Source organism: Henckelia pumila, chromosome 3 (genome assembly GCF_033568475.1).
Source record: "Henckelia pumila isolate YLH828 chromosome 3, ASM3356847v2, whole genome shotgun sequence".
Taxonomy (NCBI): domain Eukaryota; kingdom Viridiplantae; phylum Streptophyta; class Magnoliopsida; order Lamiales; family Gesneriaceae; genus Henckelia; species Henckelia pumila.
The window spans coordinates 144422622-144442991 of record NC_133122.1 but is presented as its reverse complement, the minus strand read 5'-3'; the positions used below and the strand labels follow the sequence as shown (position 1 = coordinate 144442991).

Below are 20370 nucleotides of genomic sequence, written 5' to 3'. Positions count from 1 at the left end.
TTTCTTTTAATTTTTGAGATAATTTATAGGAGAGGTATAAAAAGCATATTAATCTTTTACGTTTAACTTTTTTTTGAAAAAAGAAAAAGAAAAGGAAAAAGTAAAACTAAAGAGCAACTAAACATGATTTATTTGATAAATATGACAATTATTTCTCTAAAACGATTGATATTCAACATATTCATCTTGTTTAATTGGATAATGTATCTTTTGTTTTCGATCAAAAATGGTAGTTAATGAATCTTCGTTTCAATTTTTTCACCATTGGTACGACTAAAGTGAATAGGACGATTATTTCCCAAAAACATATGATATTAACTTGTTCGGCCTTTTAAAAACGTAACTTGTTCTGCTTGTTTTAGAGATATCATAAGCGAATTTGGAAGCTAAACAAAAGCCCCTCCTAATTAATTTTTCATTTTTATCAGGTAATGTTGTTTGATACAAAAATAATTTATCTGGAATGAGCGACGAATCGAAATCACAAAGTTATAATTTCAACATGACTATAAAATATAGTACACGATATTAATCTATTTAGATTTAGTTCGAGGGATTCTACCATCATGTCCACGTCTAAAAGTATGCAAACCTAATAAAAGTGCTTTCAAGAAAAGAGATGCAGGTCTTGTTTGTAGCCATAACAACTAGAAGGTACCCTTGTATAGCAGTGATCTACAAACCGAACGATAGAAAAGACAACGAGCTTGAGTCTGACTTAATTCGTAAACATCGCGTCAACTATGCCTCCATCCTTTCCCAACTCCATCGACGTTGATTCTACTAGTAACTGCAAGCATAAGTTCAAGTTAACTCCATCAGTATCAGGTCATACTTCGTAATGATATTTGCTGGAGTAGGAGGTGGACAAGGTGGAACTCTAGCAACGAGCGACGGTTAGATTCTAAAGGGATATGTTAACAATGGTACAACCGAGACGAATGGTTATAGGTGGTTTATGTAAATTTGATACGATCCATTAAACACTCGCGTAAATCATACATGATCCCTGCAATTACTAACGGATGAACCTTACTTAATCCCAGGAACTAAAGAATGCTCTTGATACCATGTTCCGGTGACACCGAACACTTTTAGTTCAAAGAGAGAGTTTTGCTCACGAACCTTGAACATCTCACAAGTGTTTTAAAGATTTTCCCAAGGGCCATGACTGCATTTGGATGGGTGAATTTGGGGTTACAAAGTTTTAAATTATCGATAGACATCAACTTCCTTCAGAACTGCAATTAACTTCGTCCTTACACTAGCTTCCTACGCGTGGATTAGGCTTAAGAGAATTCACCTCCACAGGCTGCTAAAGGCCCCCACGACGTTGATTTGTCATCTATCACCAGGCTTAAGAGAATTCACCTCACCAGTTCTTTCCAAACATAGTAGCTAGCGAAGAACGATAAACATGATCTTCCAATCAAAGGAACTATAAGTCAACCTTTAAGCTTTATGCTACCTTATTAAAAATTAAAGCTGAAAGGATCATAGAAAAATAACTAGATGATCTTTAACTGCAAAAAACTAAAACAGACAGGGAACATCAAAAACAGACAGGGAACATCACGGTGACCAAAGCTATTGTGTAGACTTGCAAATGGACAGATGGACAGATCAATGGATGCTAACCTGGAGTTCTTGTTCAGAGCTTTTGAGTCTCTCATCATAGTCTCTCACTTGTAGATAAGATTTATGCAACTGCGCGAATGTAACATTCAGGGAAGACGATGACCAAATGGGAAATTGATGCCTGATATATCATGCATTACCTTCGCTAATTGTTGATTTCGATGTGACGTAAGCTTCTTTGCTGTGATTAATGAATCCTCCAATTTCTATATGAACAGGAATATTCTTTCAAAAGGAAACATAGAGCCACCACAACGGAACTTTATAATTGGAAACTCCAGAAAAACAAACTTTATCAATGCAAAAAAACAGTACCTGGCATTTTGCCCGCAACTCGGAAACTACTACTTGTTGGTCTGCAGCCACTCCTCGCATATGAGAAATCTGATCGAATGAGTTGAGCATCATTTTCTACAGTAATATGAAATGTGACATGGATAATAGATTCATAGTAGAAGAATAGATGGCCAACTGACTAACGGTCTCCAAATTTGTTGATCCAGAGCCCTACTAATTACAGATGCAAACAACTGGAGAGAGAAGATTTGGTGATTCATCACAGGTAACAGAATGAGTTTACGCTTTCCTCAAATAACAAAACAATTGCCTGCTAAAGTATGTGTGTATGTGCTATGTTTCCTAGCAGACCAGAGGTTGAGAGTGCTTGAGAATATGTTAATGATACAGGGTTTCCGGTGCATGCCAGTAACTGACTTTAGGGAAACTGGACAGCATTGCTTCACTTGAATATAGCCACAACAAAATCTAAACAATTTTATCAGGTGGGCAATTTTGTGAGCAGGGTGAAGTACAGGTAAAATGATAAACCAAACTCACTAATTCAACCAAATCCATTCATCCTTGTTGAGCAAATACAAAAACACTTAAAGGGGTCTAATTTGGTACTTATGCATCGAATGAAAACTAAATATGCCAGTTATGCCCAAGTTTTAATCCAAGAACCACCAATGGTATTGTCCATTCCATCTTTGATCTACCACCATGACTCTCCTCTACACCTTCTATCCACCACAGGCTTTCTCTCCACACCACAGGCACCATCCACTCCAACCCCCATAGTTTTCTATGGGCCATGGGGGCATCCAACCAATTCACTATCCACCAAATAAAACTTTTAAATGGACGTATTGGGTAATTGCCTATTTAGTTATTACCATTAGACCCATTTTAAAAGCTGCATACAAGGGACGAGTATCAAGGCAGGTTTGAACCCAATATGTTGGATGCATAACATATCAATACCCAAAAACAAAAAAAAATATTTTGAACTTAATCTTACCTTCTTATAGTGAAATCATTACTGTGTAATAGGCCGCCTAACAAAATTAAAAACTTCAACACGAGAGAAAAGCTACACGAAGACTGAACCTTTATCAAATGAACAAGAGCTAATTTATACAATGAAAAATATCCACATTTCCCAATACTCGACAACATGTACACTAAGCATGATTGCTGATATTTCAGGACAAGATATCTTCTGAAATTGAAGCATAGATATATGAGGGATTCCAAAGCACTTAAGGAACACATGACAGTAAAAGACAACCTTATAGCCAGTCACAGTGTTCTAAATGGTGGCCGCTAGGCGGGAGGCGGGAGGCGGCAGTCAACCGCACTACCTTTGCCTTAGGTGGTTCTGTAGGCCGTAGAAGATGAGCAGGGTTGGGCGAGGAGAGAGGCTGTCAAAGTCAACAATTAATAGCCCCACCAGCCCTGTCACCCACAAACCCCGCCTCCCGACTCAAACCACCCCCCGCCTCCGCCTCCGCCTCCGCCTCCACCAGCCCACTAGGTTAGCTCTTGTACATGTCTAATAAATTGTATCGCATGAATCTTTAGGATTGATATGGTGATAAATCTTTATCAATTATCTTGTTCCTTGCATTTACATAATTTTTTCCACCTTGTGTAAATTGTATTCTACGGAACGCCCCACCACCACCTACTGCCATTTACAACACTGCTAGGCCATATGCATATCTCAAATTCCAGAGAATAACTTCCTACGAAATGATCAAATTAGAATGCAAGCCTAACCAGCCAAAAGTAATCATATTAAAATGCAAGCCCAACTACCGACAACATGAGAGCCAGCCTACAGCAATGTCAGAAGCATGATTCAGCATATTCTCAGGTTTAACTCAATTAAGAAAATGCAGACCTCCATTTGAAGTTCTTCAAGATTCTGACTTGAAATTGCCAGTTTGCTCTCGACCTGTGGACACATAAAATTCTATAACTCAAGCAAAGTTTTAAAAAAATTTACTCCTGTAATACATCTAGGCGAAAGAACAAGAAATTTAACCTGATCCTGATCATTGGATTCTGATGAAAGCTCTCTATTCGCATGGTTGTCAAAACCAGATCTGCTTAGGGATACTTCATTAGAACACTAGTTGCAGCTTGCCATAAAATAAATCACATTGCAAAAAAATAGATTCAGCACCAATCACCAAGTGAGGCTCTAGATCAAATCCAAAAAATCTGGCAGTGTATGGATGAATTCCAAACAATCTATTTTATCAAACTAGTCAGTCAATATTATCAACATTAATACAGTTATACCTGTTCACCAAGCGAGGATCTTGCCGTTTATCCTTTACTCCAGTTTTACGATGTCCATTGTTCCTCTGTTCCTCAATATGTTCACCACTATCTTTATCCCACTCACGCTCTCGCTTCCTCTCCATCTCCTTCTCAACACCATCCATATGACTATCATATTCCAGAAATCTCTCTTCATCCAAATAGTGATCCTTTATACGATCATGATCGCGTACATGACTCTGATCTCTATCCTTGTCTTGGTCATAGTCCAAAGACCTTTCCCTATGTACACCCCGATGATTGTGCCTATAGTGACTATCATTTCTTCCATGATCTCTATCTCTATTGCTGGCAAAACTCTGCACATCATGTCGAAAGCTCTCACGGTTTAAATTTGGTCTCCCGCCTCTGGTCCTCACGTCATTTACCTTCACAACTCTTCCATCAATTGTCTAAAAAAGGATTAATTACATCAAATATTCAGAGAATTAATGATGAAAGTTGTATAATTGCAAATAAATGAAAGAAGTTTATTGCGCTTTGTCTAGGAAAATAACACAAATAAACATGATATATCAATCAGAATGAAGGAGAGAGACAAGCACCTTGCCATCCATTTCCTTCATAGCTTGTGTTGCTGATCTAGGGTTAGCAAAAGTGACAAATCCATAGCATTTTCCACCAGAAGAGCGGTCATTGATTATCTGTAAATCAAACTAAATCTTTTATTTTCCACTCCTTTATTTTCCACCAGAAGAGCGGTTTTGAAATTTATTTGATCCACTGATCTGAGACAAACTTCGAGGCAAATAAAACATAGCTATATTCTTAGTTCTTACTGACATTTTGGTAGAAATGTGTCAAAAAGGAATCGATGAAAAACATTAGAAAATTAGAAGGGCTTTCAAAATTTGCCACAGGCCAAATTAGAAAACAAAAGAATAACAGGGCTAAAAAAAAATTCTTTTTCATTTTGCTTAGGGATACAACAAGATTAACCATTTTGCAAATCAATTATTTAGGCTGCCTGGGAATTGAAGATGCAATGGTCAATTATACATGTACAAAGCAGAAATTTGTACACCCATGTCTAAATCAGCCAGTCTACAAACCTTTGCATGACTAATAACAATTTAGTTATCTTTTCCTCGTCATATAATTTCTTCAGTGGTCAATACATTCAGACACTTCAATTCCTTCGGGAATAAATGATGTTTTAAGAAAAGCAAAAACTAGAATTTTATGGAGATTGACTTGGGTGGAAATTGGCATTTTATTCAATATGTTTAGAATATGGTCATGAAAATTTTATGGACAGGCTACGATACAAGTATATAAGCACCTATCGAAAAAACTGAGGGAGACACACCTGAATGGTATGACCATGAACAAAGGCGAGACCATGACTTGTACTCAATGTTAACAAATGAAGAGGGAAACCAAAAAAACCTAGGATTATAATGATTAAGCATGAAATGCATTATCTAAATATAGATGAGGAGATAATAGGAGACAAATCATTATGGCATAAGAGGATCCATATAGCCAACCCCACTTAGTGGGATAAAAGCTAGTGTTTTGTTGTTGAACTTGGGCTGGTGGAAATTGGCATACTATTTCAATATGTTTAGGATATTCTCATGAAATTATCGCCGTCAACTTACCTTCAAAACTTAATCAGAAATCGAATTTCTAATTTAACAAGTACATGGATTCACGTTGGGTAATGAGGCCAACACTAGAACCCACGCTCCACATTTCAGAATATTTTTCATGCTTCTATAGTGCATTTCTAGAAGCTCCTTTGCAAAATCTTAAGCCAGAAACTTTCTTTAAATGGCAGATAAATGAGAATTAAACTTTCAACATACTTTTAAGAGAACGGCACAGATGCGTTAAGGGAAGGATCGCCACGAAGTTAAGATAGCAACATGATCATGCTGGTGGATATACCAGCACAAACAAGCACAGTACACGGCAAAGATGACAAGTGACAACAACAATGTTTACATCAAAAAGCACAGTACCAAACCATGTTCCTACAAACTACTATCAACTTGTCTTTAAATAGAGTTTTTAAATTGGAAATTTTATCAGTATTAAAAAATACAAATCAAGAACAATCTAATGAAGTTTACGTGATAAAAACAACGAAGACAACAAGGGACAGGTTTTCTCATAGTCTAAATTGATGTCAGAGACCAAGTGAGTAAACTACTCTTTTTCTGCTGCTTCATTCAATGCTTTACTTTTACGTGACAGAAAATAAGGACAAAGAGTTTAAATATGAAACTATCACCGGAAGATCACCTAACGGTGATTAATTTGGTTCCTCTTCGCACTACTCGAAATTGCCATAGTGAAAATATATAAAACCATGGCCATGTCGGTCAGCTAACATAATTGCATATAGACTAGATTTTGTAAATGGTTAAATACGTATAACTTCATTAAAAAAATTGTATACAAATTGAATCACAAGCAAAATTGCTCGAGTGTGGCAACAGCTTGTTTTAAGCTACCGACCCGATCAAAGCATCATCTCCGTACATTCCTTCCGTTCAATGTAATCCTCCTAAGAACAAATAATAAAGCAGTTTGGAAAATATGGTTTTCGTTCAATGAAGTTGCAAATTAGCATAGAGATATTGGTCATTAACCTAAAATTAGAGCTCATCAGATGATAAATTTGTACGAAGTACAAAAAAAAAATGCCTGTAACTAACTCAGAAACCAGAATCAAATAAAGAGGAAATTGGGACAGCTGAATGAGTGAGTAAAGAAACGCATAAAATGAGGTGGCGGAGGAAGGGACCTTGACGGCAACAACGGCGCCGAATATGTAGAATGCTTTGCGCAAGGCCTCTTCGTCGATGTCGTACGGCAGGCCGCCGACGTAGATGGAGCTGTCGTCGTCGATCGTCATCGCCTCCTCACTGGCCAACGCCGCCCACACCGATTATGATTAGGCCGAATAATGGAAAATCCAACGGTTCAAATTATATCTGAGTTTATCAACATAGACCCCAAGCTGCTGTTTTTTAATTAAAACGTGACATGTCCAGTGAATATATCAAATGCAATAAATATCATGGATGGAAAAAATATCGAAATGTTGAAATATCAAAGATATCGTATCGAAAAAATATCGAATTTATCGAATTTTTGGTATATCAAAAATTTCGGTACGATACGGTATTGATACCGAATTTTTTGGTATGAAAATGTCGAAATACCAAAGATATCGTATCGAAAAAATATCGAATTTATCGAATTTTTGGTATACCGAAAATTTCGATAAGGTATGGTATCGATACCGAATTTTTCGGTACGGTAACGGTATGACATTTCAAAATTTCGGTATATAAGGTATATCGAAATACCGAAAATTATTGTTAAAAAATAAAAATATATAATATTTATAAACAATAAATTTAATTTTTTAAAAAATATAAGATTTTTTTCGGTATAAAACGGTATATCGGTATACCGTAAAATTTTGGTATAATCGGTATGTTATTTATATATACCGAAAATTTTGGTATGTTATTTTCGGTATGGTATCGTATGCATTTTTTTATACCGTAATTTTCGATACGGTATACGATATGCGGTTTTCGGTACGGTATGTCATCCCTAGTAAATATGTTTATAAATGTGTTTATATAATTATTTATTCTATAAAAATGTTTGTACAATTAAAAAGTAATATGTTTTATTTTTCATCTTTATTTTCAATTCTAATATAACTAGAAACTTGAACGGAACAAACAATTAAAATTTTTTATGAAATCAAAAATTACAATTCTAAAAAAAATCATTTATTGCAATGCAAGCATAAAAAAATAAAAAAAAACAGCAAGAAAAATATATCTTATAGAAATGAAAATAATATTAAAAGACGGAGATTGATAGAGATGAAATTAAATTGAATCAAATCTATCAAGAAGACAAGGAAGAAAAAGCCCAATTTTGAAATATATGGGCTACTTAATTTTTTTAATTGGGCTATATGTGGGCTATTTAATTTTTTTTAATTTGACAACCCGGACTAATATAGCATTGGTCCAAAAATAACACACAAAATTATTTCTAAAAATATATATAACATATTAAAAAAATTTAATGGAGCCCGGGTGGCCATTAACGTGCCTCCTCCCTTGTTTTGAAGAACATTTTTAAAAATTAGTTTTAACAAAAAATTTGGCCAAACATGTATTTTAAGTTTTTTAAATTATAAAACAATAAAAATATTTTTAAAACAATTGTTCAAACGAACTTTTAATCAATAAATATTATGACGGATCTCGACAAATAAATATTATTATTTTTCCATCTATACATGAAATATAAAATTTTAAAAAAAATTATGACACATGATGTGTCCCAAATATTTATGTTTTTTTTTACCCAGATTAAGAAATTCATTCATAAAACAATTTTATATATGAACTTCTTATTTTATTTCTAAATATTTCATTCAAAAAATACATTTTCTAAAACCTAATTAGTTTAAAGGTATATGACTATATGTAGTATTATGTACAAGTTACAACCAAAATATCGCACGGAGAAAGTAAACTATAACCGGGAAAAAAAACTATATAACTTATATGAATATAGTCTATATTATTCGCATTTCGATACCAGATTGTCTCCATTTTTTCCATGACTTTTTCTGTTTACTACGCTCAAGGACTTTCATATATGATCTCTAAAGCTGTGGAGCGTCTCGCTTGATTAGGGGACCTGTTTTTTGCTGACGACGGCTTAGTTTTTTTCAGAGCAACGAAAGGGAACAACTTACAAGTTCGCAAATGTCTCCAAACTTATGAAAGTTTGGACAAATGATAAACTTTGATAAATCGGCCCTCTCGTTTAGTCCAAGTACATCACCCCGGTGGATAGATGAGATCAAGCAAGTGCTTACAGTGACAATGGTCAGGAGTCATGAGGTATACTAAGGTCTACCGACCTTCTCTTTGCGTAAGAAACGTCTCCAATTTGATTATTTGAGAGAACGCATATGTGGCAGAATTCAAGGACAAGGATGGACTTCCACAGTTTTTTTCGATGGGGGGCCGAGAGGTTCTAATTAAGGCCGTGTTACAAGCCATTCCCTCGTATGTTATGTCATGTTTCAAATTGCCGGTATCTCTTTTGCAGAAGTGTCGAACAAGCATGTGCTAATTCAAAAGTGGTTTAAACTCAATGGTAGATCATTCATCCAAGGTGGCCAGATTCATTACAAACAGGGGAGAATGTAATGAACAAGCTTTACGAAGCTCATTCCCTCGTCATGAAGTTGAGGCAATCTTAAATATCCAGTTGAACAGAAGGGGCAGTGAAGATACAAGATATTGGCATGGAAGTAAGGATGGAATATATAAGGTCAAAGCTGGATATTTTATAGAGTCTAATGGTTCAACACCTCCTTCATTTCAGTCAATGCAGGCTTTCCATTTTTGGTAGAAACTAATCTGGAAAATGAAGCTGCCTCCAAAGGTACGAATTTTCTTATGGCATGCTTCTTGGAACTTTATTTCTACGTCGATGAATTTGCTAGCACATCATGTCCCAACTAATGGTATTTGCAAGTTGTGCAATGTTAATTATGATACCCCACTAGTCATGCCCTCTTGTTTTTGTCCGATGGTGAAAGGAGTGCGGAAGAATTCTATGTTTTGGGGTCTTTTAAAAAAGTTCCGAGCTGGGTCTTTTTTATTGAGTGTGCTGTAGCTTTATCTAAGTGCCTGCGTATTGAGGATTTTGAATTATTTGTTATGATAAGTTGGGCCATTTGGAATGAATCGAGGAAGAGAGTGCATGATAAGGGGAGACAGAACCATGATTTTAACATTGATTGGGTAGTGGCGCTATTGGAGTCATATCGAAGAGCTACCACAGTCAATGCATCTGTATACACAGACCCTCAGCTCTCATCAAAAACAGATTGGAAACCACCACTTCCAAACACACTCAGACTAGACGTCGATGCAGGTTTTGATGCTGTGGGAAATCGCTTCAGCGTTGGAGCAGTGGTTAGGGATGAAAATGGCACAGTTCGAGGTGCATCAGCAAGCATCATTAGACACCCGGGGTCTGTTAAAGGAGCGGAGCTAGTGGCCATCAGATTCGGAATGGATTTCTGCTCGAGTTGTGGGTTCTCGGATGTGCACATATTTTCAGATTCATCTCATGCTATCAAGGCAATTAAGGAACCTGCAGATGAACTTGGACCTCATGGAGTTTTAGCATTGGAAATACAAGCAATGATCGGGTCTGAATCATTCATCTCATTACAAAATATGAGAAGGTCAGCAAATAGAGGGGCTCATAGTTTAGCCCAAAAAGTTATCTTATTGTCTTCAAATTTCGAGTGGATAGATGGAGCTATACCACATTGGCTTCAAGATATTGCATCAATGGATATTTGATTATGATAATATAATATCTTACTTCAAAAAAAAGAGATTTCCATTTCACCAAACAGTGCCTTTTGCTTGATTCAGTACATATCATTTCCTTCAAGACTTGTAGCAAATAGCATCTCAACACCGATGGAGAAGTTCAATAATTTGATGCTGTAAAAAATGAGCCAGAAAATCAAAATTCCTGTAATTACACAATACAAGAATATTCTAACAGAGATTGATTTTATACATTTAAACCTCTGCGGTTGTAAGTGTCGTAAATGCACAATAATAAGAAACAAAAGTCAGATCTAAACATCAATCTTAAACAAGGGAACAATAATGGAGACATTGTCTATATCACTACTTAGCAACTTGTTGCATAACAGGAACTCTGTCCAAAGCACCCTCGAGTCCACTTATTTGCAGCGGCGGCAACGAAAAAACGCTAACAGTCGAACTCCCACTTCGAATTTCTTTCAAACCTCGTAATGCAATCAGGGTGCTCTTCATATATAAACTTTCCATGTACTCTATCTCAGCTAGTTCCTTCGGGCCTTGAAGTAGCCCATCCTTCTCACCGGCGGAACTAGTTGATGGTTCATTTCCGTCGACTGCCTCGAGAGCAGAGGGGCATTCATTTGCAGGGAAGAGGCGTTCTAGCATCAGCTCACACTCTTCCACGAGCTTGAATAGCAAATCGGTGGTAAAGAAAGGCTGTTGCAGAACTTTTTGAATGAAAGGCAAACGAAGAAGAGCGCCGGTTCTCTTGTCGTATTTCTTCAATATTTTAGCCAATCCTGTTGAGCATTCATCGGGTCAAAAGTCTTAGACTTTCCAAAGTTAATTCAAATAGTATAAATGTGCAATGAAATACTTCTTAGGCATTAAAAAACCAGCAGATAGAGAGGAGATTGATCAAGTAATCCTGGGTTAGGATATTATTTAATGATGTAAGGCTTATCCCGGATATCTCAACGATAGGATACACCAAAATGCTAGACAAAGACCTCAACAAAACTCCACTGGAATCATTGTGAATCTCAGTACAACCTATATTAGACATTTCGACTGAAATCAATACTTGCATAATCTGTAATCTGTTGGCATCATCGGGATTAGCTAGCTAAAAGGTTGCCTTATCTTAGAATGATACATTTAAATTTATAGATGAAATTCATATTCACCAAAGAAACGGAAAAAAAGTATTTCGCAATTGGGATTCCGATTAGAAAATGAAACAGGCCACCGTTGTTTCCGATCAGTGATCATGAACTTCATATGATCAGCCTTCCAGGAAAAGAATTGAAATACAGATACAAATACGTAGAAACAACGGCAGCAAGAAACGGTCCAAGATATCTACCTGTATAATTGAGAGCACTATAGTTCTCCAACAAAACCATCTCCCCATGAAAGTCCACAATTTCTTTCCAGATCCTAATCATCTCATCTTTACTATTCCTAGCCATTGCCACTCTGTCCCGAAGTTCCTGTAAACAAAAACGACGCCGACTTACGAACTCAACCACATACAAATCTGAACTCACACACATTTTAGCTCCATAACTTGATAAACACCAATGCCTACAGGCTCAATAAGTATATGATCTTTTCCCACACATCTAAAGACTAAAACCCAAACGGGGATTTACATATATAATCACATTACGTTTACTTTCCATGTGTGCAAGAATTGATGCTGTATTTCGAAATTCGAATCATCAAGATGAACACATATATACTAAACCAAATCGTTGCAGTTTTTTGTGTAAAAATTGGAATAAAATTACAAAATAGATTAACATACATCCATGGAAAATATCGCCAACAAGAAAACGAGACAGATTCAAGAATTCACCAACAAATGTCGAAAATTTGCACGACAAAACAAAAATAATTAATCTTTTTTAAAAAAAAAAAAAAGAAAGAAAAAGAATACCTTTAACCTGATGATATACTCCTCCTCCTTCTCGACGAAGAAGGCGTTAAATTTCTCGAGCTCGTCCTCCAAAAGCTTGACGAAATCGAGCTCCTCCGCCGTCATGGTCTCCCTCCCTCCGCCTTCGTCGTCCACTCTCCGCCTCTTGGGAGACCTGGGCTGCTTGGGCTCGATCATCTTGAGGCGCTTCTTCAATTCCTTGTAAGACAGGAACTTGTCCCTCCATTCCGGCAACGTCTCCTCAATCTGGTTGCTCAAACTCTTGCCAAACTTCATGTCTGCTCGCGAATCGCAACACACACAAAAAAAAGGGGGAAATAAAACAGAGAATCCAATCCAATCGTCGAAGAATACAAATTATACTATATGCAGGCGTTTTGGTTTTGGTTTTGGTGTAATGTAATGTAATGTAAAGGAGGAAAAAAGAATATCCGAAGGGCTAGAGTTGGGAATATTCTTTTGTGCCGTGGAGATATATTGGTTTTTATTCCCTTTCAGACGGCGACGTTTTTGTATTTTAACATATCCTCTCTCTAACAGATGCCACGTGGCCACTTTCGGTGATCGTTATGATACGGCAATTGGCGCGGCCGGGTCTGCGTACATACACAGACATTGTCTAGATATAGATTTAACGGTATATAGAATTAATTGTTCTTTAATAGATCCTGTATATATTAATAAATAAAAATCTTTAATTATGAGGATATATAATACCTGTAAAGATTGGTTGAAATGAACTATAGTCTCTTTCTTTAGCTGATAATAATATTTTCTCTCTCATGTACACACACTATATTATGAGAGTGTTCTATGAAAATGATATTGATATGTTCACTTCGAAATTACAAAATTACTCTTGGTTTTATTTTATTTTACTAATTGTTTATATCGTAAATTATTTGACAAAAATTAAAAAGAATTCTCACAAAATTAGGAAATTTATTTTAAATTAAAATTTTTGGATATATATATCCCAAAAAATTTGCACATTTTTTTAAAGGAAAAAAAAAAATAATACAAGCAGAGAAGAGCCGCCATAAAATAAAGATCAATTTTAAAAAATATATGATGTGAAAATACAAATTTCAACAGGTGAAAGATTATTATACATCAAAACACGATAATATAAGCATATATCACATGGATAATTTTGCTAATATATATGATTAGAATTCCACGATATTTTTCATACATAAGTAAATCATACTCACGTACGCAACAATTCACATGCACATATTTTTAACATAATTAATGACATTTTAAGATTTTTAACGTCATGTTAGAATTTTTAGTAAAATAAGATTTATAATATTTTTTATTGAATGAAAGAAAGTATGGTGCAATTTTCTCCATCTATTTAAATGAGTCAAATGACCCGGTTAGTAAATCCAATTGGTTGATGCATTAATTATTATTATTGTTATTATAAGTTTGTGTGTGTAATTGTGTATTATCCCACTAAATCAGTAACGAACAATTAATCCAAATAAACAATCCACATTAAAAAAACAAAACCAAACAAAAAGAAAAACCACAAAATCCTTCGTTTCTAGAATAAATACCCATAAAAAATCCGCACTTACTATTCTAGAACAAATACCCATAAAAAAATCCGCACTTACTAAAACCAATATATACGTAATAGCATAAGCATGCTAGACAATATGACGTTAGTATTATATGTGAATATAACGTATTTGAATATGAATATTCACCAATAAAAAATATGGTTGAAGGGTCAAATTATAATTAAATAGAAATCGAGCCAAGTCGAGCCGAACAAAGTCAAGCCAAGCCGATTGACTTTTATTTGTCGTAATAGTCTTTTTAAAATTAGTTTGTGCGGCAAGATTTTGGCACAATTACAAGGAATTTGGGATATGCCTGGTTTGCCTTTAATTTAATTTAGTGAAATGACATGTGTGGACAATTTCATAGCTCCCCAGAGTGACCAAAGCTAAGGGTAACTTTGGAATATAATAAAGGCATATGGAAGAAGATTCGGATCCGAACGTAGGATATGCTGAAGGAAGAAAGTCAACGTTAGAGTAGACCAGGGATGCTGATATATTTATTTTTTAAAAACAATATCCAAATATGATTTCATAAATACTAATATTTTGCATATAAATATAAATAACGTGATTGTTATGAAGTTAGACTTGGACCTAACTCGATTTCAAAAATTAGCTCAAGTGATGAGGATTTTCTAAATCAACACATGAAACTCCTAAGAAATCTATCCAACCGATGTGAGACATCTTAACAGTGTTTTTAAGTCATATATTGAGTATGTTTAATTTCATTTATTATATATGTGTGTGTGTGTGAGTCGAAAAGAGGCGGATATACTTTGTGTATGAAAAAAATTGGATAAACTGTGTTTCTTTCATAAATATCTGAGTTGCTGAAATAAGTAAACATTTAACGAATGACGATGAGTTCAATTCTTCATATGGTCTGCCAACATTTTATTGGATGAAGTTGTCATAAAGACTTTGTCTAATGCGGCTAGCATGAAGGTTTGCTAATACACCAAAAGGAAGCAGCTCTCGATTTCTTCATCATAAAAATTATATATTGGATAAATCATAACATTAAGGTACCATTTTAGTTCAATATATGAGATGGTAGATGATGTATGATATATGAATGTCAAATGTTTGATAAAACAAGTGTATGTAATTATTTAATGTCTTATTAATTATACCAAACAATACGTAAAATCTTGGTGTTTGTAATTAAATTAAATTAAAATAGAAAAAAAAATGGTCGCTTATTACTATAATTACAGTGTGTGAATAAAATATAATGATTAATAATTGTCAAAGAATATTGGGCTTATACATCAGAATTGGACCCAAAAAGGCATGTTTCGTATAGATAATATCATTCATGAACACAAAGCCCAGCTCAATACCATTGGGGTGAGAGAAAGCATTCATGGTACCTCTTTTTGGTCTTATTACCTTCAAAGTGTCCCTTGATAATTTATAATCAATCAATCACATTCCCTCGGTTATAAACATTCATGTTGTATAAGTATTTTGTGCAAAATATATAAGACCATTTTTAGAAAAGTTTTGGTTTAGTCGAAGATATTTGAGCTCTTTCCTGGTTTTGTAAGTCTCGTGTATAATTTGATCGAGACAGTCATTTCATCAATTTAATTTAATGGTTAAAAATACAATGTAAATAGTCATGTGTAAGTTAATTATATCCTATGATATCCCATGAGTGGGTTCATTATATGTTTAGGCCCAATTCGAGTTCATACTCAAGAATCAAGACTTGGGTCCAACTCTAGGGGGTAAGATCGGCCCATGAGAATAGGTAAGACATGTTGGAATTGGAGTTGCACCAATAATAGTCAATAGAGGTGACAAGAGTGAAGATGAGCTAAAATATGTGCTAGAGAGTTAGAGATGAACTTGGGAAGCCAAGGATGAGCATAGGAGTTGAGGATGACGATGTCGGAGGAGAGTAGCTAGGGTATAACATACCTGAGATGGGTGAGCCTAGCCTAAGCTTCATCTCAAGGGCAAGACCTTTTAGCTTCAGCCTCGCCTCAAGGGTGAGGTCACACTTTGGACCGTTTTAGAAGGACGAGTCTCGGATGAACAAGCGTGTTAATCTCACTCACATGGTTCCCTAGAAAATATGTGTGGTCCCCTACCTGCTCTCATGTAAATCCGGGTTTGCTCACTTCATTTGCAACTGATTACTTTCATTTTTTAGGGGCGCCCAATCTCTCATCTTCACTTATTTTTCGACTCTGACTTGAGCATCAGAGGAGCTACGTCGGGATATCCTCTCGGTCCCATTTAACATTCTTTGCTTGGTTTTAGGTTCACTTCGAACTTGAAGCTTTGGGAATACGTTAGACTCGGACCTTGGATTGGACCCTCCAATTTCAGTGAGTATCATCCTAAAAATAAAAAATCCCAAAACCCAAATTAGAATCCCTACTTTCAATCCAATTTCGTGTTTCTTTTTCTTGTCATTGAGAATCTTAAATATGAAACTTGATTCTACAAAAATGTCGATGACAAGGTAAAAAAAAAAAACAAATAAACAACAGGAACACAAAATCCAACAACAGATAACAACACATTATCCATAAAAATCAATCTTATAAAGAAAACACTAATTCTAAAGTTGTACAAAAATTCTCGAATCCAACAAGAACAAGAATGTGGTTATCGTGCATGAGAGGAATTCAGAGTTAACTATTAGAAATTAACAGCAATGTCCATTTCATTCCTCAAACTGGAAACAAATTTGCGAGTGTGATAAATTAGAAAAAAAAAAACTCCGTCCCACTTCCAGAAATAAGGAACAATTGGATTGGAATTACAGATTATGATTTAGGTTTTTGAGTTTTAAACTTGTTGGCATGACTGATACATGGAAATTTCGAACCTATCCATGGGTGACTGATCTAGTTCGCGTAGGAGCTATTAGTTTAAAAATAAGATTGTATCTCATTTTGTTTCTTTTCATCATATATAGCTCATAAGTACATGAAAAAAGTTTCTATATAAAAAAAATATTTGCGACATATATTTTATTTTGCTCCGTATATTTATGACGATATTCCGTATATTTATGATGCATAACGTCACAAATTCGTGACCTCTTGAGTCTTGATTGACTGACTACTTGCAATTAGAGCTGAGATACCGAACTAACATATCGATTTTTTGGGATATTGTATCGAAATTTTTTCGATATATAGACATTTTTTTGGTATATCGAAATTTTTTTCGGTATCTATACGGTATGAATATGGATTTTTTCTATACAAAAATTTCAGAATTTCGATATCGGTACCGGTATAAATTTTTTTCATACCAATATTTTTTATATGATATACCGAAAATTCACCCCTACTTGCAACTTCGCACTTTTTGTGTGTGATATATATAGTATAAATGGAGAAATTCGAGTAATATATGTGTAGATTTCTTCTCGTACGTCTATCATTTAACCTTCATTTTAAAAGGTTTCGATCGAGTATTCGCAAGCGTTGACTGTAAAATCGTATAATAATAGTATTTTGTGATAGGAACCTTTTATTATATATAAAAACTTAAAGCAGTATTTTAAGTTACCATTTTTATTTATAGCTTGAAGTATTATGATGTTTCAATATATACATGGTTTCCAAGTTTGTGGTCACCGCAAGCGTATCACATTTTATTAAAATAAATTAGACAAAATGGTATAGTGTGGTTTGAATCGGTCGATTGTGAAGTTTTTTTAGCAAATTTTTCTACCCGAGACCCCTCATTTGGCATAATTTCATATATACTGTCGTTTGGTTTGGGTAATAAGATACATAATATAGAGATAAATAATATAATATAATAAATAATAAATGATAGTTAAAATATTATTTATTTTGATTTATAGATTATAGTTTAATTGATTTGATTGATTAAATTTTAGATAAAATGATAAATTACCATTTTTATTTTTAATAATTAATAAAATATAAATAATATATTATTTATAAAGGGTAATATAGTAATTTAAATTAAATGATTTGATTGATGTAAGATAAATAATTATAATTAGATTGATGTAAGATAAATAATTAGTATATAAATAAATAATATGACAAAAAAACTTAAAATTGGATAAGATAAGTTTTACATAGATTAATAATATCAAACCAAACAGTAAATATAATTGATAATCTATTGTTCAGTGTTGCAGGTAAATGGTAAAAAACTTAAAACATGTGTTGTAATATGACGATGATATATACGTGATATAAAATATTTGGGAATATAGCCAAAATAGTCATGTAAGTTTTCTCATTGTGTGTTTTCATCTTTTAAGTATTCGATTTTGGGTTTTCGTCCTATAAATTAAGTTATATTTTGGATTTTAGTATTTTTTTCATGGAGTGTTAACGTAACATCAGAAAATACTGATGTGACAGCTGAAAATGCTTACGTGATACTGAGATATGATTATGTGTTCGTCTTCACGTTAGCACTCGAAGGAAAAAAAAATACTGAAAACCATAACATAACCTAACTTACAGGATCAAAACTCAAAATTAAGTATTTATAAGACCAAATTAAACACAAAATAAGTAAAATTACAGGACTATTTTGGCTACTATCCCAAATTATTTTACACAAAAGATCTTATAAAAAAATTTCGCGTGTCAACTTCGTGAGACATATATTCGACTCGATACATGGAAAATATGTTTATTTTTCATTACATACATTAATTGGATCGACTCATCTCACGGATATAAATCCATGACATCGTTGCTCAAAAACCCTAATCGTCATTGTATTATTCCTAAAAATAAAAGTTTATATTCATTTCACACAATCCAAATAAAATTATCAGAAGTTTGGTGAAAGTGTTAGAAAGGGGATAATTAATGATTATGTCCCTAAAGTTTCCTAACTTTTCCAAAAATATACTAATACTTTTTTCGGAGCCAATTACATCCCTCTTTTTAAAAAAAATTTCCCTGATATGTCCTCCAAACTAAAAATTTCTATACTACTCTTATATTAATATTTTATATTAATATTTTGTATAAAAATTTCCCAATGTAAAAAATGGTATCAGAGCCTAGGTAATTTTATTCAGATTTTTTATTATTCATTAAATCATACTTTTTTTTGTTGAGGAAGAGATTTTCAACAAACCATGGTTTCAAACAAGAGTTTGAACCAGAAGAATTTCATTTATATGAAATCTCAAAAACAAGTGAATCTATTTAAAATAGATTCGTTACAAAACTTAAAGAGACTTAGGTCTTATATACTCTCTGAAGAGATTAAGAAATATGATTTCTAATTCTCAATTTCTAGAGATCACACCAGATTCCTCTAAATTCTCCGGAGATCTTAGAGAAATTCAAAAGACGGTACAATATTACAGTAATCAGTTGTACGAAATACCTCAGCAGATTGGAGAAATCCTCAAAAAACAAGAAAAAATTCTTGTAACTATAAAGGATCTTCTAACCAAAATCGTAAATCTAGAACACACCTCTAGTTCTAGAAAGGAAAATACAGGAGGACGATTACCACTCTCGTTTGGTACCGAACCTCTGTTATATCAGAAAGGTAAAACCAAAATGGTTCAAAAACCTTTAACTGATGATGAAATGATGATTAATCTTATAAAGGAAGTATCAGAGAAAAACACTATCTGATGACTACTTTAGAAAGATTAAATCTCGAGGATCTACAAGATCTTGCGGATTCTTTTGCTAATCTCAAAGTAGTAGATCTAAAAATGAATTCTCCTGAGGGTGAACAACCCATAGGGAATCCCCCTAGATATGTGGTTAAAACAGAAAAACCACATAGTGAGTTCCATGTTGGAAAAAATTCACATCCAGCCGGAACCAAATCAAGAAGGAGTAATATACCAGTACATCAAACTCCTTATGGAAAAACTGTTTTAGACCCTATACATCCTTATGGGGTTATGTTAAACCTGGATGTTCTGGACTTCAAAAACAGAGAAGATCTTATAGATGATTGGACATCAGCAATGAGAATAGCAGCAGGAATTTTAGATCTCAATAAAGAAGGATTTATCAAACTTCTGGAAATGAGTCTAATGGGATCTGAAAAGATAGCTTGGGAAATGAAAGGAATCAATCTTAGCAGGAGAATCACTTAGCGAGATTGGAGGAAGAATGACCACCCTTTTTAAAGCACAATTCATAGGGGTGGACTATTTCAATAATCAAGATACAGAGAAAAAGAAAAGATATACTCAAGCTCTGTATAGCCTCGAGTTACATGATATCTG

The 20370-nt window shown here is 34.2% G+C and overlaps 2 protein-coding genes across 2 annotated transcripts; both read right to left on the bottom strand.

Annotated features, from left to right (window-relative positions):
* Positions 1-434: 434 nt before the first annotated feature.
* LOC140887701 (uncharacterized) lies at positions 435-7219 on the bottom strand. Its single transcript, XM_073295134.1, has 9 exons — positions 7025-7219; positions 4815-4913; positions 4228-4661; positions 3968-4028; positions 3824-3877; positions 1954-2022; positions 1779-1844; positions 1639-1707; positions 435-790 (listed from the first exon to the last, which is right to left on the bottom strand). Exons 1-9 carry the CDS (start codon positions 7133-7135, stop codon positions 719-721), a joined length of 1035 nt encoding a protein of 344 aa, XP_073151235.1. The 5' UTR covers positions 7136-7219; the 3' UTR covers positions 435-718.
* A 3576-nt stretch (positions 7220-10795) lies between these two features.
* Positions 10796-12984, bottom strand: LOC140891659 (SPX domain-containing protein 1-like). Its single transcript, XM_073300258.1, has 3 exons — positions 12565-12984; positions 11989-12115; positions 10796-11422 (listed from the first exon to the last, which is right to left on the bottom strand). Exons 1-3 carry the CDS (start codon positions 12838-12840, stop codon positions 10986-10988), a joined length of 840 nt encoding a protein of 279 aa, XP_073156359.1. The 5' UTR covers positions 12841-12984; the 3' UTR covers positions 10796-10985.
* Positions 12985-20370: the final 7386 nt, after the last annotated feature.